This window comes from Pelodiscus sinensis, chromosome 2 (genome assembly GCF_052426305.1).
Source record: "Pelodiscus sinensis isolate ZL-2025 chromosome 2, ASM5242630v1, whole genome shotgun sequence".
Lineage (NCBI taxonomy): Eukaryota > Metazoa > Chordata > Testudines > Trionychidae > Pelodiscus > Pelodiscus sinensis.
The window spans coordinates 184,095,669-184,122,979 of NC_143053.1; the positions used below are offsets into that span (position 1 = coordinate 184,095,669).

The 27,311-nt window shown below is 45.2% G+C and overlaps 1 protein-coding gene across 1 annotated transcript in view; it reads right to left on the reverse strand.

The window, feature by feature from the left end:
* The window catches only part of LOC102454802 (collagen alpha-4(VI) chain-like), a 105,143-nt gene that overhangs the window by 42,419 nt on the left and 35,413 nt on the right, over positions 1-27,311 (reverse strand). Inside the window, exons 16-22 of the mRNA XM_025183551.3 lie at positions 26,762-26,788; positions 23,834-23,878; positions 23,687-23,740; positions 23,325-23,387; positions 17,856-17,921; positions 15,115-15,168; positions 14,141-14,176 (exon numbers count right to left, since the gene is read on the reverse strand). Coding sequence (XP_025039336.3) covers positions 14,141-14,176; positions 15,115-15,168; positions 17,856-17,921; positions 23,325-23,387; positions 23,687-23,740; positions 23,834-23,878; positions 26,762-26,788 — 345 coding nt within the window. The remainder of the gene's footprint in view (positions 1-14,140; positions 14,177-15,114; positions 15,169-17,855; positions 17,922-23,324; positions 23,388-23,686; positions 23,741-23,833; positions 23,879-26,761; positions 26,789-27,311) is intronic.

Sequence of the window (27,311 nt, forward strand, 5' to 3'; positions counted from 1 at the left end):
TTTACATTTGGCATTTGAAGCAGGAGTGCTTTACAGTTCACACCCCCAGAACAGTGCACCACACAATCACGCCAATTAGAAAAGATCTAAAACAAGGTTTATTGGGCCAGAAGGCAGTGATTAAGAAAAAGACTAAAGGGGGATTCTATATAAAAGAAAGTCGGAGGTAGCAATAATAATGTGTAATATTTAATTTTAGATGCCAGGCTGCTGCAAGTAGCATTTCTAACAGGAACAGATCATTTCTGAATAAGTCAGCTCCTTTCCAGCGAAGTCCCCAGACACTACTTTAATGTGTTCCTTAGAAAGTCACAAGACATGGCAGATTTTAAATCCAAATCTTATGAAAGGGGGCAGTACACTAACACTCTTGTCTTCTTAAGGTTGTCTGAGGGAAAGTGTAGCTGAGTAACAGTTAGTCATTCTTGTGGCCTGCCTGAAGCATAGTCCTTCAGAAAGAACTGATTATGTGAACAGTCTCAGAATGCACTGAAAGTTGGTGAGTGACCATACCAGTACGTACAGGTCATGAAAGACAGGGAGCGGGGAGCCTTGAGCACAACAAGGAAAAAAGGACTTAAAAATCAGAAAAGACAGGGGACCGCAGAATCAAGGGGAAAAGAAAGTAATGTAGAGCAAGAAATTGACCCTGAAAATGAAAAGAAGGGAATACTGTGGCACAGAAACCCCCTTGGCTAAGGACCCTCTGTTCTTAGCAAGATTCTTACCTCCAGGGGCAGATGACTGTTTTGCAGGGCCTAGGGCAGCATAATCTTGCGGGGCCCCCCTTTGCCATGGTGCATGCGCGGGGCTTTTTGAAGCGCAGGGCCCAGGGCGGTCGCCCCGCTCGCCCTGCCGTATATCCGCCCCTGCTTACCTCAGACCTGACAAACTCATTATACCAAGCACAAAACAGTTATCCATAAAGCACAATATGTATCTATTAAAGGCTTGGAACTTGTCAAGATTTATAATCCTTGCCAGATGCATGTCCAAGGAACAGTGAAGGAAAACTGTATTTATATTGAAATATTCATTAGAGACTTGGAATAAACATTAGTCACTAGGGGATAATATATCCGAATGATGGACCCTTGGGGGTTGTCATTCCATCCTGTTTAGCTGATAATGCAATGCAAGGCTCTATTGTTTTGCCTTTTGCAATGGTAAGACTAATAATGTGAAATCATCAGAGGCAAGGAGTCAAAACTACTTAATTTAAACAAAGACCAAAAACATTATAACAAGACAGATCTTTGCCTGGCTGGGAATAGAAATAAAAGGCTGTTTTTCAGCATACCACAGGGGAAGGAGAAGCAGTCTGTATTTGTTCACTGAAGAAACCCACCCATGGAGCTGGGATATTTTTGCGAAAATCTGGGGCCTGCTTCTTGAGGAATGAGCCAGCTCTGCAACAGATTGAACTTTGGGAGCGGAGAAGCAGAAAAACACCTAATTCATTAGATAGGAAAGGGGATAATCATATATACAGTAGCCCGGTGTCTGTGAGTCTGTAATGCTGATGTACATGGCCCTGCCCCCGGTCGTGTGCGTCAGCACCCCGCCCCCCATCCCCTCCCTCCGTGGCGGCTTGGCCGAGTGCTGAACCGCTCAGCTGGGCCCTGGTGGGGGAGCAAATGGCGGCAAGCGGCCGTTTGAGATCCGCGCTCCTCATGGGAGCTCCCAAGCGTGGGGAGCGCGGACCCCAAACAGCCACTTGCCGCCACTTGCTCCCCTGCCAGGGTCCAGCTGAGCGGTGCAGTGCCGGCGCCGCTCAGCTGGGCCCCGGCTAGGGTTGCCAGGTAGATCCCGCTAAAAAAACGAACACGCTTGTCCAGGGGAGGGGGGACCGGCCGGGAGGGGGGAGGGAGGCAGAGCTGGGGGGGGAAATCGGGGCTGTGGGGCTGGAGGGGAGAATGGGGGGGCCCGGAGGAAGGGGGGCAGGAAGCAGGCCTAGCGAGGGGAGGTCTCCGGGGACCATGGAGCTGGCCGGCAGGAAGAGGGGAAGGGAAGCATAGCTGGGGGTGGTTCGGGGGCCATGGGGCTGGACATGAGGAGAGGGGGACAGAGGAAAGGGGGCGGGAAGCAAACCTGGCAAGGGTGGGGAGCAGCCACTGGCCACAGCTGGAGTCCTTCCAGCCACACTCTCAGCAGGCGCTCCCTTTACTTGCCAGCAGAAGCTGGGAGGCGCGGGGGCGGGACTGGGAGCCATTCCCCCCGCCTCGCTTCTGCTTGCAACCAGAAGCTCCCAGCTGGGAGACGGGCCACGATTGGCACTGGGAGCCTCTGGTCCCGTGCAAAAGCTGGGGGAGAGGATTGGGGGGTGGCTGGGAGTCCCAAACCCTGCCCCACCTGGCTTTTGCGCACTACCACAGGGCTCCCAAAGCCAATCGCGCTCTGCCTCCCAGTCGCTTCCCCACCCCTGCCAAGCTTCCCTCCGCACCCAGCTGGAAATTCACAAAATACCGGACATTGCACATGTCCAGTATTTTCTACCGGACAGAAGGCGCAAATACTGGACTATCTGGTAGAAAACTGGACACCTGGCAACCCTAGCCCCGGCGGAAGCGCCACTCAGCTGGGCCCCGGGTGGCAAGCAGCTTGCTCCTCCACCACAGCCCAAATGAGCGGCGCTGGTGCTGTGATGCTCAGCTGAGCCCCGGTGGGACAGGAAGAGGGGCGGGGCGCTGACATACATGGCCAGGGGGCGGGGCCGTGTACATCAACGTCCCCCTTCCTCCTCCCGCTGTGGCGCTAAGTGGTGAGCCCCTCAGCTGGGCTGCCGCGGGAGAGGGGAAGGGGGGGCAGAGATGTAGACAGCCCCGCCCCCTGGCTGTGTAAGTCACCGCCCCCACCCCCCTCCCTTGCGACAGCCTCGCTGAGCAGGCAGCACTCAGTCAAGCACCACAGTGGGAGGGAAGGGAAAGGGGAGTGGGGAGAGATGGAGGGGAGAGAGAAGCAGGAGGGGGAGGAGAGCTGAGAGAGAGGGGGGAGGCAGTAGGAGGAGAGAGAGAGAGAGAGATGGAGCGAGAGAGCTCAGGAGAGAAGACCTGAAAATCCTGTCTTATGACAGGCTAATTGGCTAGTTAATAAGGGTAGGCCCAGGTTTGTGGTTTATGATTTTGTTTTGTGTTGTAACCATGTTTCCATCACTGTCTCTTATTTCTAGTTCAACCTTTTATCCAGCTCCGTCGACAGGGGAGAGGGCAAAAGGGGCAACTGCTCTGGGTCCAGAGATTCAAAGAGGCCCAGAGCTCCAAGCTCCTGCTGCTGTTACTGCAGCAGCAGCAGAGTCCAGAGGCCTCTTTGAATTGCATTGGAGTGCCGCTCCATTTGCCTCTGAGGACTGGAGGCGTAAACTGTGATATGGGTGGCACCATGGACTGACTGTCCTCAGGCCTGCCCCTTCTGCCCTCAGCCCCACCCATTCCAGAGGCATGGAGCAAGGTCCCACTTTGCCCCGGGACCACGCTGGCTGTCAGCCCCACTGTCTTTACTCTACTCAAATAGACCCATTTGTATTTAATCACAAGTACTCATAAGTGCTGTATAGTTTATAGGAGCGGACAGTAATTTCAGGTAACACTGGTAAATTGGAGACACTGTGCCTTTATATGCAGATGATCTGTGATTTCTGTGAGTACTCAGTGTCAGGGGCTGGATATGCTGGAGAATGATTGAAAGGGACTGGAATGGGGATGCACCCACTTTGAACTTACAAAGGTGAATATAGAGCTGGCACAGCCCAGAGGAGAGCTCTCGGGGGACTGACAGGCTGATGGTATTACAGAATAGACAGCCACCCAGGCAGGGGCGGCCCTAGACTAGCTGCCAGAAACAGGTACCCTAGGCGAACCCTGCAATCGGCACCCGCACCCCTCTCCCCCCGTACCCCCCCGCCCGCAGTGCAGGGGAAGATAGCCGGCATTTGGCTTCAGCAGAGCCAGCTGATCCCCCACTCCCCTTTCCACGGCAAGGGAAGCTGGCCGGCGTTTGGCTTCTCCGGGTCCAATCCCCCCTTGCTGCCAGCCCCACCCACTGCCCTACTCCACCCCCACTGGGCTTCCCAGCTTTCCCCCTGCAGCCCAGCTGAGCTGCACCTCCATAGCTCAGCTCAGTTGCATGCAGGGTTTCCTGGCTCCCATACCTCCCCACAGCCCAGATGAGCCATGCACTGGGTCCCAACCACACCCTCAGCCCAGCTGGGCCCTGTGCCACCCCCACCCACTTGCCTCGCACCAGGCTCCTGAGTCCCTGCATCCCTCCGCAGCGCACCAGGACTCTCTGATCCTGCGACATCCATAGTCCTTCTGGACCACAGATGTTGCCAGATCAGAGAGTTCAGGTGTATAGAGGTGCAACCTGTACAGCCTATTGGATGAAGTGTCCATTTTAAAGAGAAGCAGATGTCATTAAGTACATATAAATTTCTATTGCTCTGCCTTTCAGTGTGTAATATCAGTGATGGAAATCGCATCCTATACTGAATTCCCAGTTGAACTGTGTTATTTCATAACTTTTAAAGGTTAATTTTGCACTCCTGCAAGGCAACAACAAAACAAACTTGAAATCCTCTAATCCCAAAACAGCTACAGAACGTTAATACAATTTTCCCTCTCATACTGCCTCTTTCCAATATGCCTGACCTGGAGGGACCACATCTTGGAGAGGAGATTATTTTTTTAGCCTCCCTCCCATTTTGTTCTTGGACTGAGCTGAGACTACAAACCAGATGATCAGTTGTAATAATTTACCTTTGCAATGCAGACATCTGACCACCAACTACTGAATTGACATGCAAACACATTCTATACACCCCTCTGAAGTTTTTATATGGGTTCAAACAGTCATCAGGTGGGAACAATTTTCAATCAGCAACTATTAACCTGATCTGGCATGGAACTCATGATTAAAAGCCAAAGACGTTCCATAAACGCACCATCCCCCAGACCTACGCACTATGCACAGATGTAGTTGTCTACATTGTAGACTTGAACTTCCTAGAGTAGAACTTTAACTCCCCACAAACTGCCAATTAATGAATAGTTGAATATAAAGAAGTTGAGGAGAAAAACTCTCTAAAATGTATGGATGAACGGCAATATGAGGGCATGTCTACACTGTGGCAGTATTTCAAGATACTTCTGGGATCCCGAAATAGCATATTCTGCATCTTGATAGTGCACCTGTTATTTCAAAATATCTTTCCCCGAGGATTAAGGGATATTTTGAAATAATGCTCTATTTCTTAATGTGGTGCTGTGTAGACAGCGCCAAATTTCAAAGTACACTAGAAATAAGCCACACAATTTGAGCTACAGCTGCAGTGTGGACGCACCTAGGAGAACTAAATTCTATCATTATTCTTTTTGAAGCCAAGTGGCTAGTAAGTACCCTTCTTCAGCCTACACCACTATTCTCATATCTAGTCTGGTCACTTTATTCCTTCTCTAGCTCAACACATTGGAACTCTCAGCCGTTCAGCAAGTAAATCCTCCTCCAACCTACCTCACTCTATCTTTTCTTCAATCAAGACACCATTTTTTGTTCCTATTCAGTCAAATTCCTCCTCCAAACCACCACAGTTTCCCTTCCTATCACAGATCTTCCCCATCACAGCAGCCAGTATTCCCCACCAAATTGTCTACGTGACTCCTGTTTTCAGCTCTCTTGCTACACCCTTCCTCCATTTTAGCAGCTGTGCATCACTTTTACTCTGCCTTTAAATTCTCCCTGTGACTCTCAGGTGATGTGTTCTTTCACTAACCTGATCAAGATATATTTGGGTATGTCTATACTACAAAGTTAATTCGAACTAACGGATGTTAGTTCGAATTAACTTTGATAGGCGCTACACTAGCGCTCCGCTAGTTCGAACTTAATTCAAACTAGTGGAGCGCTTAGTTCGAACTAGGTAAACCTCATTCTATGAGGACTAAGCCTAGTTCGAACTTACTAGTTCGAATTAAGGGGTGTGTAGCCCGTAACTCGAACTAGTGGGAGGCTAGCCCTCCCCAGGTTTCCCTGGTGGCCACTCTGGCCAACACCAGGGAAACTCTATTGCCCCCCTCCCAGCCCCGAACCCTTTAAAGGGGCACGGGCTGGCTACGGTGCCCGTGCCAGGTGCAAGCCTGCCAGCAACCAGCCAGCAGACCCTGCACCTGGCACAGCTCGAGCCAGCCACCCGATGCCCCCCAGCCCTCCCACTCTTCCCGGGACCAGGCTGGCGGCTCCCGGGAACTTGCCCAGGACTGCAAGAGGCGGGCACCTGCCTGGTCCAGTGCAGACATCGTGGACCTCGTCCACGACCTCCGCACTAGGCACAGGAAAGTGGCCGTCTAGGGCAGGAGAGCTGCCAGCCTGGCCACCCAGGAGCAGGTTGGCATGAAAATCAAGGTGGTCCACTGAGACCCCCGACCCTGAGCCTGAGCTTAGAATGGCCGTACTGGGTCAGACCAAAGGTCCATCTAGCCCAGTAGTCTGGATGCGTTAGTTCGAATTAGCTTAGTTAGAATTAACTAATTCGAACTAAGTTCGAATTAGCACTGTAGTGTAGACATACCCTTTCTTTCAGCCCATCTGCTGTGCCCTTTCTTTGGCTCGCCCAGGTTATGTCTACACTGCAGGTTATTTTTGAGAAAAGGTACACAAATTGCAAACCCCAATTTGAGTACCTTTTTCTGATTCTTTTTTCAGAAGAGGCTTTTCCAATATTTGGCCTATCTACACAGGGCCAAATGTGGGGAAAAACCTCCTCTTTTGGAAGAGCCGTTATTCCTCATAAAATGAGGAATGCAGGGCTTCCGAAAGAGTACGCCCACTTTTTCAGAAACTGATTAGAAAAAGCGGATGCATTCCTTGGACACAGCAGAGTTTTTCCGGGATACCAGGTATCCTGGAATAATTCTGTAGTGTGGATATAGCCCCTGTTAATACTCTCCCCTAAAGCACCTCGCCAAGTTACTCCTTCAGTTAACTCAATGAACTCCTCATCAGTCTGCTTTACTAGACTCTTCCTAAACCTGGGCACCATGTTATTCCTCCAGTCCAGTCATTATCCACTTCAAAGGCTGCAGAAAACACATTAGTTTCTGAGATCATACATTGGTGTGAAAGAGCTTCCGCAAATCCCTTTCATGAGTTATGTTTCTTTAGTTTACTTGCCCCAGCACAAAAGTTTAGTCTCATAATAATATTTTCCCTTATACAACTCCTTCCATCCCAGCATTTCAGAGTGGTGAACATTCATTCCTAAATGTAGCCTCACGATGCATCTTTATGATAGGGAAAAATCTGCCAGATTCACAGAGAAGCTGAAGCAAAGAGAAATTAAATGATTTACCCAAAAGCTGCACACAAAGCCTGTGGCAGACTACGAGATTATTTTTCACTTTGCCCCAGATTATCCAGACACTTCTCATCTCAAATCACAGTGATTTACTATTTTTGGATGAAAATCCTATCACGGTGGTACTGTCGATACCATAGCTTATTTCAATTTGAATTTCTGCTAGCTAACCACTAGAACCTGACCTGCCAAACTGAATTGCTGCTAGCAGAATAATCTAAAAAGTTTTCTCAGAAAGTTCAAACTCACTTATTAAAATAGAAACTGTTTCAGATTTTGGTTATTACACTTTATTTCTCATTGATTTTTATTTAATCAGCTTGCTCTCTAGAGAAGGCTCGATCCCCCCCCCCCCCGGGGGGAAGCCAGCCGGCTTTCCCTGCCGCTATGGGGAAGAGGTGGGGGGATCGGCTGGCTCTCTGGAGAAGGCACACGGCTGGCTTCCCCTGCTGTGGCTGATCCCTCAGCCCCCTCCAAGGGAAGCCGGCAGGCTTTGGCTTCTCTGATGCCAACTCCCCCTCTGCGGCAGGGGAAGCTGGTGTCTGGCTTTTCCAGGGCAACCCCCGCACCCGCGGCAGGGGAAGCTGGTGCCTGCCCCCCCAGGTGCAGGGAACCCCCCCCTTCCCCTGCATGCCCCTCTCCCAGGACTGACCGTGACCCCCCTGTATGTTGCAGGGAATGCGTGCTCTTGGTCACGGTGCTCCTCACAGCCAAGTAAGGCATTTCCAGAAGGGGAGGGGGAAATGAAAGTGTAGCAGGCGCAGCAGGGTCCAGGAATTTGGCACCCCATCAACTTGGCGCCCTAGGCGGCTGCCTAGTTCGCCTATACGCAAGAGCTGCCCCTGCACCCGGGCATAAGAATATCTCCTTCATGGTAGAGGCAGAGTCTATCAAGGTATCTCACTGTCCAGGGTGCCTTAAGAATGGTCAAAACCACATCGAAGCTGATTCAGCTCCAGCAGTGCAAAAGGGTTGGATGATGGCTGGGTCCAGAACTGGATCCCTGCCATTCAGCAGCTCCCAAAAGATGCAGACCTGCTACAATCAGCTCCCATGCCACTCTGTCCAGCCTACCCTGCAGGGTGAGGGGTTCTGCACTCTGTTTACCCTCAGCTGGCATACAGTCCCTTGGGGACCTGTGCCACAAACAGCATCAAAGGTCAAAATGCTTGTAACAGATTCCAGCTCTGGGGTTCCTGGCCCTGGAGCAAACGAGGCAGAGGTTTTGAATTTAGACACAAATTCACACTGCACGTTGTGAAGTAGGAATGTGACAAAGGCACTATTTAAGAGGTTCGCTGGATCCTGCATTTGAATGTGACAGCCCCTGATGGCATAAACCCATGATGCCTTGCAATCCATAGCAAGCCAACAACCAATGCAGAGCAGCACGAAATTGACCAAAGAGACCCCATATGTTACTGAAAAGTAGAGAAGGACAAAAACTCAGTAAGACTGTATATCTAACCAAAGACTGATTGGCTGAAGTGCTATGCCAGTGAAAAGACTGTTCTGTAGCCTACATTTTCTTTTAATAAATAACAATAACATTCATGATTGAATAAAAATTAATTTATGCATTTACTCTTTGTGCTTGGCACTCATTTCAAATTTATTCATAGCTCTGCATCCCAGTGGTGGCCAACCTGCATTCCTATTAGCTTTCTAGGAAAGAACCATGAGAAAGGATTAAGGGCTGCAGCAGAACAATGGGCAACCTAGGCTAGTGAGTGGGCTGCATGAGTGACCCTCCTTTATCTCAGTGGGCTGCAAGATTGGCATAACCAAAATGGTCTCCTGGGATAGGGGAGTTTTGCTAACTGTGCCTGTGTATCTAGAATTTTTGGGGTATTTCTATTGAACTGTAGCAGCATTTTGACTGGCTGCAGAAAGAGCACCGCGCTCTCACAGTGAATGTTGTGTGCAATCAGCACACACCTCTCTTAATGTGTGTGTCACTTTAGTAATATCAGTAAGGAAAAACGATGTGGCTGGAAACCAGCAGAATCCGGCAACCCTGAGCATGGACAAAGTCTTCCCTTGTCAACCGATCTGCGTCTTGACTCGCGTGCTGTGCCGACGATCAGCTGAGCCGGCACAGTGCGGTGGCCATTTTTATTTTAATGAAGCCGGGGATATTTAAATCCCCGCTTCATTGACTATGTCGGGTAGTCTATTTTACATGCCTCTTTCGGCAAAGGCATGTAGTCTAGACATAACCTTATAGATTTACTGGAGCATAAGCTTTCTTGGGCAAAGACCCACTTTGTCAGATGCATGTCTAAGATGCATGCATCTGATGAAGTGGGTCTTTGCCCACGAAAGCTTATGCTCCAATAAATCTGTTAGTCTGTAAAGTGCCATAGTACTTCTCATTGTTCTTGCAGATTCAGACTAACACAGCTGCCCCTCTGATATTGTTCCCTAAAGGTGCAGTCTTAGCCTGAAGGTAGTGCTGTAGAGTCATAGGGGAAAATGCAATGCTTCTCTATGTTTAATTTGTGTCATGGGAAACAAGAACAATAAATGGATTGCCCAAGTGAACAGATCTGGGAAATTGCTGGGTGAGATCTAGAGAAAAATACATACCAGTGAAAAGAAAAATGAAAAAATTAATGAAGAATCCAAACACATCAAGATGTAAATTGAAGCACTATATTTTACCAAGTGACTGATCACACATCCCCAACATCATTACTGGTACTGAAGAAGCACCTACGGATCAGATAAGAATGGGACCCTCTTTTACTAGACACTGTAGAATTATGTGGTCCCTGACTTTAAGAGCATAAACCAAAGCAGACAAGGCAGAAGACAGGTAGGGTAAAGGCAAGCAGAGTGAACCAGGTCCTGGTTTATAAACATCATCATAGTCCCATTATCTTTTTAAGGTACAAATGGGAAGGTTTGTTTCCCTGCTTTTAAAAACCACAGAGAATTTCTGAATGTTTCAATGTTATTTTACTTTTGCCAGCTCATTATTGGATCCATCTGCTTTCAAATTTTCTTTGGTAACTGGATTATTGAAGTGACATCCGAGGATAAACAATCCTTTTTGTAAGTACAACACCCAAAACTTAACCAGCAATTGAATGGAGACAAAAACATCTTCAATTAAATCTCTTTACAGCAGGAACGGGCAACCACAAATAGTAGGTGGACTGCGTGAGTGGCCCTCTTTCACCTCAGAGGACTGCAGCAGCCCATGGCTCACTGGGGTTCCACCTGTGGCCCCGTAGCCCCCCTGTCTGCTCCCCATGTGCCTCTTGCGCACTGGGGCATTGGAGCCACACACTTACCTACTCCTCGCCCCTCCCTCCCAGAGCTGGAAGGCTACAAACAGCTGATTTGCTGCATTCCATCTCTGGGAGAGGGGAGGAGGTGCAGGGACAAAGCAGTGGGAGGGAGCAGTGTGAAGTAGGAAGTGCAGGGCTCTGGTGTCCAGTGTGCAAAAGGTTCATGGTGGAAGGGGGCAGTCAGGGCACCCATAGATCACAGATGAAGTGGCCCACAGGCCGCAGGTTGCTCACCACTGCTTTACAGCATTTCTTTTCTTTGTTGCATCACAGGGAGTACGTCTAGGAATAAACCAGGGGTGGCCAATCCCCGGCTTTCGAGCCTCATGTGGCTCTTTGCTCAAAGAAATGTGACTCTTGCTAGTTTGAAGCCGTTGCCCAGACTGCTCAAATCTGCTCTGTGTGCGCACCCCAGTGCCTAGAGAAGCACATGGCTGCAGTGGTGGCAGCTCCGGTGATATCCAGGCTTGTTGTTGAAGAGTACCAGCATGGCGCTGCTTGCAGGCTGCCTGGGGCCTCTGCTACCCAGTGGCAGATCCTTTCTATTGCTGCTAGTTGCAGCCTCCCTCTTGCAGCCAAGGACAATTTCCATTCCTCCAGATGCTTTGGGATGGCCTCCAAGCACCAGCCTGTCCTTCAGACCTGCAAGCATCTTCCAAAGCAGCCCTGCACAGATGTCACCATGGAGCCACCAGCAAATACACACCAGGGCACATGGGAATGATCATCAGCCAAAGAACCTGAAGTGCAAACAGACCCATGGCTGGTGCAAGCGCATTAGTACTCCCAATGGGATTGAGGTGATCTTCTGACGCATGGAAATCTCTGAGCCATTGAGTTTGTATCTACAGAATCTGTTGAGCATGAAATGTTTCAATCAAGCCTGAACCTCCCTCTTCATCCCTTTACAGTGAACCAGCCTGAGAGTTTGCAATGACCCAGGCTTCTCTATGTAACACCCATGAGTCCTAAAATGTGAAGAATTATTGAGTGGTACTTTGATAAATGTGGGGTGCTGATTTTCTTTTCCACTGGCTTCACTTGATGGCCAATTATTTTGAAGGGCAATGATTTCAAGTGGTGGAAGTAGTTCTAGGGTAAAAATTGTGTAACTAGAAGGCATAATTACAAAATAATAAAAAAAATCATTGGGTTAGAGCGTGGGGGGCGGGAGCTGGGGGTGCCTGGCTCTGTGGGAGGGGTAGGTGCATTGGGTTGTAGTGGGAGGAGGGTGCTTGGCTCATTGCACTACTATCCACATCTATTTTGGCTTTTTGTGTCTAACTGGTTGGCCACCTGTGGAATAAACAGTGCTAATTGTTTTTATATGGAAATACTTTTTTCCCCCCAGATTGTTATTCAGCATTATTTCCTAGCACCGCCAATCAGTACAACTGTGTTTCATCTATTCTTGTAGCAGGTCCAGGCCCAATTCTATGGAAGTTAATTTTTCCCATAAATGTCACAAGTTCCAGAAACTCTCTATTCTCTAGAATTTATATTTAGTATCTTTGAGCTGATGTGCCAGTTCTGTTTACAGTCAGAGCACAGTCGCTGTGTTTGGGGGTTTGCAAAGGGTCCAAGGCCAGTGGGAGGCTACAATGACTTCCTGGAGTGCCCTGCAAGAGAGCATTTACAGTGCCGCAGCTGCCAACAAGTTTGCTCGGCACACCTTGGCCTAGCCATAGGCCGAGCGATAGTGTATAAGGCCCAGGCCACCGCGGAGAGATTCAGCTGTCTCCCAACTGATTAGCAGCATGCCCACAGCTGCCCACAGCCAGCAGCATGGTGCACGTCCGCACATGCCTTGGTTCACATAACAAAATTTATTCTGCACATGGACGGAAAAAACAGAGGGAACATTGCGGGGGTCCTTGGCCCACGGAGCATACAGCCCACTAGGTGAGCTGGCAAGGAAATAACCAGTTCTGTTGGAACTCTGCTTGCAACTTAGTGAAAATTCATTTATCCTAAAGTGTTGTCAAAAAACTTCTCAAGTTTTGACCAACTGCTGTTTTCTAACTAAACTCCATTTTGTTGGAAAATTTCTGACCAGATCTCATTAGTACCTCTGCAGGGGGAGGAAGAGAGTGCTTTCGTCATATGTTCATGCATGTATACTGAGTAGATGTGCAAGACTTGAAGGAATCAATCACTCATCTTGCCTTGTCAACGGTAGTGCAAATATTCACAAACCTTTAGCTGGGTTTTGTGTTGGTTTTAAGGAGTAGATCTGCACCAGCCTGCCTCTTCTTTTCAGCAGCCAGCTCTTGCCCCTTATTAATTTTTAAATGGTTGAAAAATATACAAAAGCCTTAGAGGCTACAAATTTCTCACATTCGTATCCTAGCAGTGGCTTATAGCCCGATAATTGTCCTCAAAAGAAACAAGCCACCCAATGAACAGTGTTAATCTATGTTCCCCAGATAGGCCAAATTCTGACTTAGGGCACATCTAGAGTCTAGACTGCCTGTGGCTTTCAAAAGAAGATATGCAAATCTGGTGTGAATTTGCATATCTTCTTCCGATCCCATTTTCAGAAGAGTTTTTTTTTTTTTTTAACCCAGTCTAGACACGGTTCTTTTGGAAAAAACCCTTTTTTGAAAGAACCCTGTACACCTTATGTTTTTAGGAAGAAGGTTTCTTTCGAAAAAGGGTTTTTTTTTAAAGAACCGGGTCTAGACTGGTTTTTTTTTTTCGAAAAAACTCTTCCGAAAACAGGATCGGAAGAAGATACGCAAATTCACGCTAAATTTGCGTATCTTCTTTTGAAAGCCACGGGCAGTCTAGACATGCCTTAGGTGGTATACATATGCAAATTTCATCTGTTCACATTGGAGCTTCACATGATCATCCCAGTGGGAAAGTCAGGCATCTACTTTCTGGATTTGATTCTGAAACCACAGTCAGCCTAAGGCTACGCATTGGTTGAGCAAAGCTGAAAGATGGCATTTTGCTGCTCTACATCAACATGACCAATTCCTGTTCCCAATTACTGCTTGCTATATGCAAGGATGGCTGAAGGATTTTCAGAAGATTAGGAAGACAGTTTTTTGGACACACCCCACCTTTGAGTCAAATGTAGTTGCACAGCTAAGGACTGGTTAGATTAGAAAATTATCAGGTCCCTCAGCCTTGTGTTGCAGGAATGAGTCCAGATGCTCACTCCCTATAAACTTAGTGACTAACTTACCTCAGATGGTGTCAATTTACATTGACCAGGCTACCTTCACAAGAAATTAGCTAGAAACAGTCTTATTTCAGTGAAAGTGAAGATGCTCCTTTACCTTTTTGGTCTCTCCAAATCAAGTAGACCTGTAGCCCTGTGTTTCCTGGAATCTATAGGCTGAATAAATTTTTAGTGCACTTCCTGATTATTGACTGCTTGCATTCTCTTTCTGTGATCGCACTGAAAATATCCCCTGTAAGATAGCTGCATCCTAGGCCTGAATTTTTGCTTAGGTACACACGGCAGATACCAGCAATGATCACTGACCTTTAAACCCTGGGGGCCTCTCCGACCTTCTGCACCCTAAGAATGAAAGACAAGAGCAATTTTATCCAAAATCACAGAGCAGTAAAAAAGTAATAGTCCTGGAGCCAAATATTAGAAATTGGAAGGGGAGGCTATTCCCAGACCAAAAACTTCATTGAGGTGAAATTGAGGTTGAGCATTTGTGCCCGTAAATTGAGGGTAGAAACCTTACAAGAGTCCATTATCAAAACACAATAGTAGGAAATTCAGAGGAAAGGCATTCAAACACCCTTCTCTAGGATGACTTCCCCATTCCTCATCCCTGCTGTTAAGGTCAGCAGAAGGAATGTCCCATGCCTGTGCACTTCAAGCAGTGGAGACTGCATTACTCCCCTAAGCATGCTGCTCTTCCTGCTTCCTTCATGACCCTAGTGACAGTGTTCAACATTATGGAGGCTTGTTGGGAGTTCCCCCAGACCAGGTCAGAAAAAGGCAATAAGCAGCCCAATCCTGAGTGTTAGCAGCCCCGTTGCCTCCATTTTCTGGGAGATGAAAGGAGTTAAGAAAAAGTCCCCTCAGCCTCCTCTGTCTCAAAGAACTAAAAATAGGCTTGTCAGCTCCCCAAGAATGTATATAGGCTATTGGAGGAATAAGAAGCCTACTAAGGCTCATGGGTAGGCAGAGGTGCAGTTAGGCTTGTCCCTGGTGACATTCCAAAGTTTCTACATCTCCTTCAGGGTCCTAGGTCACCCTTGAGCCTTGTGCTCAGTGGAGATCGTAAATCAGTAACTCGTCCGGTATATTTAAAATTGCATAGAAACTGTTACTTCCATCACAGACCAACCCTTGCAAATTGGAGGCCAATATTCCTTTGATGTAGACTTTTTGTGGGGAGAAAAGAGCGGGGGACAAAACTGGGCTTATAAATGGGAACATCATGGCATCCTCAACTAGAGATCAGCTCCTTCCAGTTCATAAGGATAAAATTCTCTTACATCAGTGCCCTCTTCACCAAGCTCTCCTGGCACTCCATCTGTTCCTGGTTCTCCCTGCAACACAAAAAGGCACTGTCAGACTTAAAAAAATACATGAAATACATTTAGGTTTTTTTACAGCCCTTCTTTGATATTTTTCCCAGAACATTTTTTTCTTATAATTGCATTACAGTCTCTCAAGCCTCAGTGAGTGTTAGATTTAGCTCTGTGAAAGATATGCATAATTACAAATATCTAACCAGAAGAAACTTGTTTGTTTTTGAGTTCCAACTCTTCAACCATAACCAGCTGAGATTAGATAAAGGCTTTGGAAGGATCTTTTTTCTGCCTTTGCCTTCCAATGAAAGCAGATGGAGGGGATTCTGAGGGAAGATTAATCAGGAAGTGGTGACTTTTCTTGCCAGAAATTAAGGGCTGCTCTTTTCTGAAAAACAATTATATAAAAAGGGCAGCTTCTTAATGTCCGGGCCTGATCCAAAGACCATTGAAAGACAGTAAGGGGGCTTTCATTGACTTTAATGGTCTTTGCATTAGGTCCAAGATCTATTTTTCAGGGAGTGAATCAGCTTCCTGTAGACCAAGGAGTTTTTGAGATATGACCAGATTTCATAGGGATGTGCCCATACCTACTGTATCTCTAATTTTGATATCTAAGTAGAACTTACTGCTTGAAAATGAGGCAAAATGAGCAGAGCCCCTTTAGTTGTTTTATTTGTACTGAATCAGGATCAGAATTGCTGTACACACATATGCTAAGGTTCAAGTTCCTGTCCCAAAGCACTTACAGCAAATCTATTTATTTATTTATTTAAAATATTTTTACCCCACCTCGCTATTTAAAATATTCAAGGCGGCTTACAATTAAAAAAAACAATAAATAAATGTATATACAAGTAAAATAAAAGACCCCAAAGTAGGGGGGACATGAAAACCTGCTAAAACACCAGAAAAGATTCAGAGGACATGTTGTAAGCATGTATACAAGTGTGACTAGGTGTACCAACCCCACACTGGGCCTGTGGGGGGGGAGGTTAAACAGGCCTAGCTAGCTGAGAGAACCCCTCCCTCACAGCCCTGCTGGGCATGCTCCAACTGGAGGACCAGTATAAAGGCCAATGGAGCAGCTCAGTCAGGGATGATGTCTGCAGAAACAGGAGCGGCTGCGGCTGCTGCTGCTGCCGCCGCCGCCGCCACTGCCACCACCACCACCAGAATCCCAGAGAAGGAGCAGCAGGCAGAAGCTGCAGCAGAGGCCAGCCAGCAGAGACCAGCTGGGAAAGCACACATCCTGGAGGGTGCAGGTGGGGAAGACACCGATAATCTGGAACAGGATAGGAAGTAGCTCAGGGTGGGGAGCTGGAGCATCCCATGAGCTCAGCATTTTTGGGCAGATTCCCCACTGAGCTAATGGTGGGACACCCCCACCACTGACAGGGCCCTGGGCTGGGACCTGGCATAGAGGGAGGGCCTGTGTCCCCCTACCCCACCCTGTTAACCCCCAAAGATGGGGGTGCTACATCTGGACTATTAATTAAGGCAAGTAGGCCTTACTGTTCTGCAATAGGGAGCATTTGCCACTGACTAGGCTGCTGAGCCCTGTTGTCCTGCTGACAGGGGCTGCTACTGACTTGCGGCCTGTAACAATTATGGGATGGAGCACCCCAGACTGGGCCCGAAAGGCTCAATGCCCTGTCCCCATTGGGGCTGGGCTTACGACCCTGTGACACAAAGTCTGAATGACACATCAAAAAGGAGTTCAGTCTGTTCTAAGGAATAAATTATTTCTAGCAAGCTGACAAGGCTGTGTTGATATTCAGTATGTCTGATTTATTCCCCCTCTCCTCCCGCCTCAAGCAATGTAATTTGGGAAATACATGGTATTTCAGTGTTTGGAGGGAGAAATGAGAAATGAAGTGGTCTCAATCCATCCTGACAAGTCTTCTGTTGAAATATAGTCCTGTTAAATCCAGGTAACAAATTACAAAGTATCATCCTTCTAGTCAAAGTTCATTTGACATCCATCAGCAAGCATAAGAATATAACCAGGTTGTAAACACAGCGTGGCATGTCTATGGATTGATACAATAATTTAAAAAGAGAATACTTCTCCAAAGGCCTAGGTGTTGCAAATGTAGCCCACACACCTAAGCTATGTCTACACTGCCCCCTTTTTGCGCAAAAAATATGCAAATGAGGCAAAGCGAGGAATATCACTGCACCTCATTTGCATAATTAATTAGGCTCCATTTTTGCACAAAAGGTTTTTGTGCAAAAAGCCCCTCTTGCGCAAGAGCCATTCTTCCACATTTTTTTCAGGAAAAACAGCTCTTGCACAAGAGGGGGTATTTGGGCAAAAACAGAGCCTCATTCATTATTTCAAACTTTGCCTCATTTACATCCATTTTTCTGGAAAAAGCTATAGTGTTGACATAGCCCTAGTGTGGGTCACTGTCCCTACAGTGGCACTTAGAACACTTACAGTGAAAAATAAGAACAAGGGAGCCCTACGGCCTAAGCTAAGAGCCCGCTGGCTTTCAACTCAAATGGTAGCGGCTCTTATACTAAGCTCTAGAGGTCCCAGGTTCAAATCTGTGCAGTGGTGGTTACACAAACAAGTTATGAAGCAAAAAGGTAAAAATTAAATAGCAACTCATCCCCCAACAACTGCCAAAACTCAACCTTCTAAGAAATACACAGTTTTCCACCCCCATTAGCCTTCAAAAGTGTAAAGCTGTGTTTACCTGCTGCCCTGGCTTTCCTTTTTCACCCTTTGGGCCAGAGATATTATTGTTAATTCCAGGATCACCCTGAAAAAAGTCAAGACATTAACCATTTTTTAGAAACTTCCTCTTTGCTAGTACAGCTGCAAAGACAGACTGTGGAAATAAGAGTGTATAGATTAATTCAGAAGATGATGGAGACAAGAGGCCTCTGAGAAATGTAGTTTTATAATCAAAAGCTAAAACCTCTTTGCCCAAACAGATGAAGAAAACTATCCGGATGGGTGATGAATTCAAACTTGTAATTAAATGGTTGATCACTGTTTAGATATAATTATCCAGGATCTATATAATAAGATTTCAGGATTGTCACTTTGCCATTCTGAAGCCTAGCATGTTTGTTAAATCAGGGTGTGTCTAGACTACAGAGTTTTGTCGACAAAAGTGGACTTTTGTCGACAAAACTATACCTGCGTCTACACTGCCGCTGAGTTCTGTCGACATAACGTCAACAGAACTCAGCAGTTTTGTCGACGCTGGTAAACCTCATTTTATGAGGCATAACGCCTTTTGTCGACAGAGTTCTGTCGACAGAAGGTGTTATTGCATGTAGGATTGTGTCTAGACTACAGGGTTTTGTCGACAAAGCAGCTTGCTTTGTCGACAGAACTGAATGTAGTCTAGACGCTCTATGTCGACAGAAGTTTTGTCGACAGTATCTGTCGACAAAACTTCTATCGACAAAACCCTGTAGTCTAGACGTACCCTCAGTGGGAAGTGATGGAAACAGCTACGAGCATGGCTAAGAACTCTTTAATGTTAAGAATATTATCGCCACATTCATTCATTCATTGGGTTTCATGGCGTGTTACCATACTGCCCGTAAATTCTCTGCTGTTTTTACTTTACAAATAATCCCTATGTAGCATACAGCTACAGTAGCTCCTGTATCTATGATATGCCAAGAGTCCCAGACCATTGTGATATCAGAGGTAACTCAACCAATCCCACCTTTGCCCTGCAGCTAATTTGCATGCCACATTTTCATTGGTTGCATGGGGGAGACTGCTCAGATACTGGATTATTTGGCCCAACAGCTACACCCATGCAAAAGTGAAGTTTTACTTGTGCTGGTGACAACATAACTGGGCAATGGTCTTCAGCAAGTTTTTATCCTAAAATGGTTGTTGTCTCTTTGGATACAATTCAGTTGGACTCAGGGAATGAAATCCTGACCTGCTGAAGTCATGACAATGGCAAAATTCTTATGCGCTTCAATGGGTTACTAGAATGCTTGACAGTGTTCCCATTTTAACTGAGCATTAGCAACTGGCAGAAGCCACATGATGTCCTTTGCTACTCAGAGAAAAAGCCTGCAGATGCATTCTAACTCCTAGCCCTCAGACACTGCTGGAGCCCTTCCATTAGATTAGGGCTCTATGGTTCATAACAAGGAGGGGTGGAATCAGAAAACAGCTGTTCTCTTCATCCTTGCATATTTCCAACCAGAAATCAACTCCTTTTTAGAGGATGAGGGTTCAGTTCAGCCAGCAGTAGAGACTGCAGGACAGACTGGTTCCAAAAGAGGCTGTATTACCCTGGATAAGGAAGCACAGGAAGCAGTGAGGTCTGGGCTGCTGCCCCTTTCTGGTATTATCAAGATGAGTGTATATCTTGTGGCTTACAGAAAAAATCTAATCCTAGACAGACACATACACAGGATGTGGGAGATTCAGGTTCAAGTCCCTGTTCTGCCTGAGTCAAAGCAAGGAACCGAACCTGGGTTTTTCACATCCCAGTTCGTTTTCCTAATGACAGGATGGATGGATATTTTGGGGTGGGGATTTTTCTCTCTGACCAGAAATTCCATCCTAGATTTCTAAGGATAAGTCCTTTTTCTGTAGCCATTTTGTGAGATCTAAGGCATATTTTGAAGCCTGAAGCCAAATTAAGAGACTAGCAGCCATGAGATAAAAAGCAGGAAGTCGCATCTTCATGTTCCATTAAAACAATGCAATATCAAGCAGTTAAGAAGATCCTGTCCTATTAGCAACCACCAGATAAAGAAACAGATCCTCTGATGGTTAAAGAAATCTTAGTTTGATAGCATTCTGTCTAGCAAAAAATCATTTTTCAATATATGTGATTGTGAAATCCTCATTTCTTTATTGTTTTGTCTTTATGGTCCCCACTTCTCTGATGTTCCCTGTCTGGTTCTTTCATTGTTTCCGTCTGTTATCTAATTAATTTTGCCAGGTGTAAATCAATTAAGGTGGTGCGGTAGGACTGGCTAAAGCAGTGGTCCCCAACCTTTTGGGGCTGCATGTGCCCAGGGGCGGCACCGTGCATGCGCTGCACAGTTGGGGCGGAAGCCACATATGCACCGCGCACCCAGGGGTGCCACCGCGCATGCGCAGTGCAACTGGGATACAAGAATGGCTCGGCCCGGCCCTGGTCACTAGGCGGGTGCACATAAATGCCCCGGCGGGCACCATGGCACCCGCGGGCACCGCGTTGGGAGCGACTGGGTTAAAGAGTTTTGCTACAATATGTTAGGATTGGTTAGTAAAATTTTAATGAAATAATTGGTTAAGGTACAGCTAAGCAGGACTCTAGTTTCACTATATAAAGTGGAGCCCAAAAGGAAGTTTTTTAGGGAACCAACTTCAGGACTCAGCCTCAAGAACAGAGTTGCAAAACATCAATATTCTGCCCAGCAACTGAAGCCCCCCATATCGACCTGATCCTGAATGGTCAAAAGGGAAAAGTTCCACTGTCTTATTGGGAGTGATGAGCCCTGTAGGTGTTGTATGTTCATTCTACACGCAGCAGTGAAACGGGATTCCAAATTAAAGCCCTAAATTGAATTAGCTGGTAAACCTCATTACAGGAGGACTAACAGCTAATTTGATTTAGGGCTTTAATTCAGAATCCTGTTTCACTGCCGCGTGTAGACGCGGGCAGTTACTTCAGTCTACTCAATTTCTAAAATGGCAACCTGCTGGGAGCATGTTAATGAAGCGCGGGATATTTAAATCCCGCACTTCATTTGCAATGTCAGTCGCCCTCATTAGCCTCTCTAGATCGAACTAGTGGGTTAGTGTAGACATACCCTAAGAGTGCTTAAATTAATGCCTGAGCCCTAGGGAAAGGATAAAAGGTGGGTACCTTAGGTTATGTCTGTACTGCAGAGAAGATCAAAGCTGCCGCAGTCAATCTCCCAGGGTTCAAATTAGCAGGTCTAGTGAAGATATGCTAATTCGAACTGAGGGGGCTCTCCGGTCGATGCCGGTCGTCCTGCTTCTGTGAGGAGTAAGGGGTGTCAAAGGGAGAGTGTGCTCCCTTCAACTTCCTGCAGTGTGGACAGTACCAAAATTCAAATTAAGATATTTTGAATTCAGGTACACAATTAACGTAGCTGAAGTTGCATATCTTAATTCGAACTTAGCCCATAGTGTAGACATACCATCAGGGTACATCTACACTGCACAGTTATTTTGAAAGAAGCTATTCCAGAACAGTTATTCTAAAAGGCTATGTCTACACTGCAGGCTTCTTGCACAAGAACTGTTTTGTGCAAGAGTTCTTGCACAAAAGGTCTTGCGCAAGAGTGCATCCACAATGTCATGTGCTTTTGCACAAGAGATATGCTTTTCCACAAGAGCATCCATGGCAGTGTGGACACTCTCTTGCACAAGAAAGCTCTGATGGCCATTTGAGTCATAGGGGTTTCTTGAGCAAGAAAGCCCTGTTGCCTGTCCACACTGCTGTCGAAGCAAAAACACGCTCCTCTGTGTTTAGGCAGCTAACAAACAGCTTTATTAATTAATAAAGCACAGCATGAGCCAAACATGGTCAAAGCAGAGCCGGGCCCAGTAAGGCTGCTAATACAATCAATCCTAGTATCTTTATACCCTTAGCCAAACAGTCTGACGTCAGGGCATTCAATTACAGAAATCCTCAATTAAATTTGGAAAAACAAAGCCTTATCAACAAGATGGCGGACAGGTACGAGGGAGTACATCTCCTGTCCCAACCAGCCCAATTAACACATACCAATAGCCCATCCTGTAGGCCTCTTCTCACGGGGTGACAGAAAGTTCACTCTGGTCTACGTGCTTGAGAGAAAAGCTGAAATGGGTTCTGATATACAAGATGGCTTCTAGCTAAATATGAAAATGGTTTCTACAGGTTCTACACTGCCTTCTTGCTCTTGCACAAGAAGACTTATTCCTCGTGGGGAGAGGAATAACTCTTGCACAAGAAGCCCTCTCTTCTGATGCTTTACTGTAAATTTACTTGCGCTAGAACATGTGTGCAGTGTAGATGCTCCACGAGTTTTTGTGCAAGAACACATGTTCTTGCGCAAAAAGCCTGCAGGGAAGACGTAGCCAAATAGTTTATTTCGAAATAGCACATCTACACTTCAGGGAAGCATCAAAATTAGTCTGAGACAGGTTTCCCTAATGTAGACATGCTATCTTGATTTAGAGCCCCAGGAGGCACTGGGGAGGAATAACTTAGAATGGCCCTGGTGAGGGGCTATTTCGAAATAGCAGCAGTGGAGCATCTACACACGCCTTATTTCAAAATAGCTATTTCAGAATAAGTACTATTCCTCATAGAATGAGGCTTACAGATTTTGGAATAAGCTGTCCGTTATTTTGAAATTATTTTGAAATACGGAATGGCTGTGTAGACGCTCACATTATTATTTCGAAATAATGCTAGTTATCTTGAAATAATGGAGCACAGTAGACGCCCCTTCAGAGTAAAAAGTTATGTCTGAGCCATAGGAACTGGGTAAAGGTGGGTGCCCTAGAGTGTGTGGGTAACAAGAGTTGAAAAACTGACATATTTCCACAAAATGTTTCAGTTTTAACAAAGTGACATTTTCCAACCGAAAACCATTTTATTATAAAAATTCCTGATAGTTCTATTCCTGATAATCCTGACCCATCCACCACCCAGCCAAGGATATCAGGATGCCATCCAACCTTAAAACAAAATTGACATGTGAGGCAACTTCATCACAAAATTGGGACATTCAGGGTACGTCTAGATTACAAGCTTCTTTCAAAAGAGATTGTCTAGACAGCCACCACTATTTTCGAAAAAGCGATCCGCTTTTTTCAAAGAGCTCACCCAGGCAATCTGGATACTCTCTTTCGAAAAAGCCCTGTTTGTGTTCAAGAACATCTTTTTTTTGAAAGAGCTCTTTCAAAAAAGGTGTTTTTCCTTGTCAAATGAAGTTTACCACTGTTGAAAAAACCGCCGTGTTCTTTTGATTTAATTTTGAAGGAACGTGGCAGCAGTCTAGACGCAAGTGAAGTTTTTTCGAAAAAAGGCCACTTTTTTTGAAAAAACCCTGTAGTCTAGACATAGCCTAAGTGACGCATCTGGACTCAAAGATGAAGATTAAAAGCTCTATTGCTATTCACTTCACTGAAAACTTTTTACAGACTAAGAGATACCACAGACTTTACTTACATGGTCTCCTCTTAGACCAGGTTCTCCACGCTCACCCACTTCTCCTCTGGGTCCTTTTCTACCCTTCAGTCATGAAGAAAGCACAGACAATTAGGATACAGGTAAAAAGCTACAGTACTAATGTCACAGTCAGATCCTTAGGGCCAGATCCTCACTGCCATAAATTCACATCACTTAAGTCAATGGAGCTATACTGATTTACACTAGCTGAGACGCTGGCTTTTACACTTAAAATATTTCCATTCAGTTTATATCAAATGATTAGAAAATGTGCAGCTGTTAAGCGGTCACAGAGATTGCGGATTTGGTAGTAAAGGTCAGAAAGATGACAGAAGCTTCAAGTCAGGCTAAATCCCCTTTACCTGTCTTCCTGTGCTGCCTTTTTCTCCAGAAGATCCAGGAAGTCCTTGACTTCCCTATAAAAATAAAAATATAAATATAAATAAATAATGTTGTAGCTTTCAAATGAGCCTCATTAATTGTATTCAATACAAGTGATTAAAGGTTACCTCCTCTCCATCAAGCCCATCAATTCCATTTTCACCATCATGACCCTGTTAGTATAAATAAAAATCCACATTAGCCCAGGAGTGAGCTCTCTGGAGCATGAAGCTGTCTTTCTGTGTGCACAGTAAAGCACCTAACATGCTTGTGAGTCCTTTCAAGAGTAAAAATAATAATTATTAAAAATATGAACTTTGACAAGAATATGAACTCTCTTTACCACCACCAGCATCCTTAAAACCTCAACAGCTGACAGTCTAACATCAATTTGCATTTGATATAGCATGTCGTTATGGTGTTCAATGGTTTTACTTATTTTCAGTGTATGCTACACTTTTAATTTAGGGCATATTATATTGTGGTTGGTATACTTAACAGTGGGTAAGAGTTCTTATATTTATGGATTGATAGTCCAGAAAGAATGTAGACTGGCTTCCTGTGCAACACAGGCTAGGAAAATTATCCAAAATAATTCCCAAAACATCTCCCTCAGAAGAGTAGCTCTTTCTTGGAAGTACAAATAACCATCAAAGAGTTTTGTAGATTTTGAGTCAAATAAAAGCACAGAACCATTGTTTTCACTGATTGTTTTAATAGACATGTAGCACTTCAAAGACTAACAAAACATGTAGATGGTATCATGAGCTTTCGTGGGCACAGCCCATTTCTTCAGATGACGGTACACACATCTGAAGAAGTGGGCTGTGTTCATGAAAGCTCATGATACAGTCTACATGTTTTGTTAGTCTTTAAAGTGCTACCAGACTATTTGTTTAAGTTTTTCCTGTTACAGACTAATTCGGCTACCCCTCTGAAACTGTTCTAATAGAATCGTTCTTATTGACATCTGGGTGGATTTTGATCATTTTGAATTTAAAGCAACTCCAGTCAAAACTGTGAATGTCTCGATGTTGTATTACAGGTACCATTTATCCATGCTTAGAGCCAATCTGATGAATGTGTAAATAGTGTTGATACATCTCCTTTCAAATACTACTTTCCCAGGGTAGAAAGGGCTAAGAGCTCTGAGAGGTTGACCTAATTACTCTCAGTAGAAGCCAACATTCCTCTCCTCGGGTAGGAAAAAGGTTAATGGGATCTACAAGTAGCTCATTCAGTCCTTTTGGTTTGTTTTATACAAGACTGGTAGGACTAATACATTGCACCACCTACAGTCACCTTTTCATATTGCAGTTGACATCGTACCATTTTAAAAAAATCAAAACAAATATCCGCCTTTTTTGGAAGACAATACCTTATAAAATAGCAGGCCAAATGTCAGAGGCTTGTCATGTAAACTTGAGATTCAGCTGAAGAATGTAACTTCTGAGTGTAATTGTCCAGAAGATTTACAGCTACACTACTTTACTTTCAGTGATGGAACTCCTGAAATGTTTTGGAATTGCCCATGTAGTTTTAATGAACAACGAAATGGTACTTGGAGTGCTTGTCTTTTCCTTTTGTTTGCTATTTACAAAAAGAAATAATTTATTCTGATGCTCAGTGGGAATAAAGAATGAAATGAAAAGGGTTTGTCATTGTTTGGTTACCTTGAGAACTGAAGTGGGTATACTGCATATTCCCGAAAGTGACTTTAAGAGCCTCTTCTAAAGACCACTGAAGTCAATGGGACCTCATACTCTGATAGCTTTGATATCTCTGCAGACTACTGTTAGCTGGGCCATGGCAGTAACTAACACTATCTATGACTATGAACAATTTCATTAGTTATCAATGATTTTGTAAATATTCCAGGGGAGCAAAGGTAAACTGTTCAAAATCTAATAGCTCATAAAATTAGTGTTTATAAATATTCCACTGCCACATATTAAGATATCACCACTTTTGGTTTTTGTATTTTTTAATTTTTTTCTTGCACACATTAACAGATCTGAGCCCAAATTTACAGTATTTTATACTAAGTACATCTGTAACGGTCTCTATAAGGCTCGTATGATCCCAAAGTTCTGATTCTCATGAGCTTACTGAGTTACTGGTATTGAATCCTTTCTTGGAAGTGGAGTTTCATTTTTAAATAATGAAGTGGACACTGAAGCATGACTGAAGAATGTGTTATGGCTGAGCTGGAGATGTACATCCTAGATGATAATGTCAGCAATGAAAGATACATGCTTTCCAAATGAAATTTTGTAATGGTCGCCGAAAAAGGTGAAGGAGTCTGTGCATATCAGCAGGGTGGGCTTTGACTCGAGAACTGCAATAATGCATATGGCTTTCAGACTGCACATTGTCTACACACCACTTATTAAGGCTGACATTTTCCTAAGGCAATTAGACATTCTGCAATCATTGGATTTCAGTGTGATTTGGATACCTAACTCTCCTAGCCTCTTCTGAAAATCCCACCCTAGATTTCAATCTATTTGAGCCCAAATCAACAATGTTTTTGAAATCAAACCATCAGGGAAGAAGTGACCCTTCTATTACTGTCATGCCTTTTAGATCTTTAGGAAAAGAAAAAAGTATCGGAATTCAGGAAACAGGGACTTACCCACTCACGGCACCTTTGCATTACCTCCTAGAACCAGTTAACCAGAGCTAGGGGGGAAAGTCTGGCAACAGGGGCACTATTTAAGGGGGAATAGGACAGCTGTATAATTTGGCCTTGGGAATAGTGCCCCAGTGATATTGCTGACTTTTTCACTATAAGCAATTTAGATCAAACTTCTACAGTCATGCAATTCAAATGTATCTCACGTCCATTGTCTCGTAATAGGAGCAGTTCCCCACTCGGCTTTCATTTACACAATTATATTGTAAATCCATGCAATTTTAGAATTTTTAAATTCAATTTGTGATACCCTTCAGCTTGGTCTTTAGCTACCTTTCATCCTACAACATAAAGAAAAGATGACAGGACTGTGTATAAAAAAGGTTTTTTTACTTGAAGAAATTACAGAAAGAACACATACCCGGATTCCTCGATAGCCTCTTGCTCCCTGAAATGAAAAGTAAACTGTGTTAAGATTTAGCTATACCAAAAACCAGTGAAAGTTTTCTCTAGAGCTGGGGCAGGAGCAAGGAGCAGCTTGATGAATAGGTCATAGGCAAGATGCAAATGGAGGGTCAGGTTTCAGAATCTACATCATGCCCCAGTGGCCTAATGACATTTTTATTCCTGTCCTAGCAATCAGTTTGGCTCAGCTTTAACTCTTCGCTAGACTCCATGGCAGCTCCATGAGAGGAAGATTCATTGGAGAGCAATTGAATCGGCAGACTGTCCAACCACATTGCAATGTACTAGGCCTGACCAGAAACAACTAACACTAGATAGCAGCCCTAGCACATCCAGTAGCTAGAGCAGCGGAGGCAATAATTTTTGATGGGGGAGGCACTCCAAGTTTTTGGTAAGTGGTTAAGAGCCGCACTTTTCTATGAACGGGCTGTGGGGTCTGGGATGGAGGTTGGGTGCAGAAGAGAGGTTGGGGTAGGTGACTGGGTGTAGGAAAGAGTGTGGGGTCT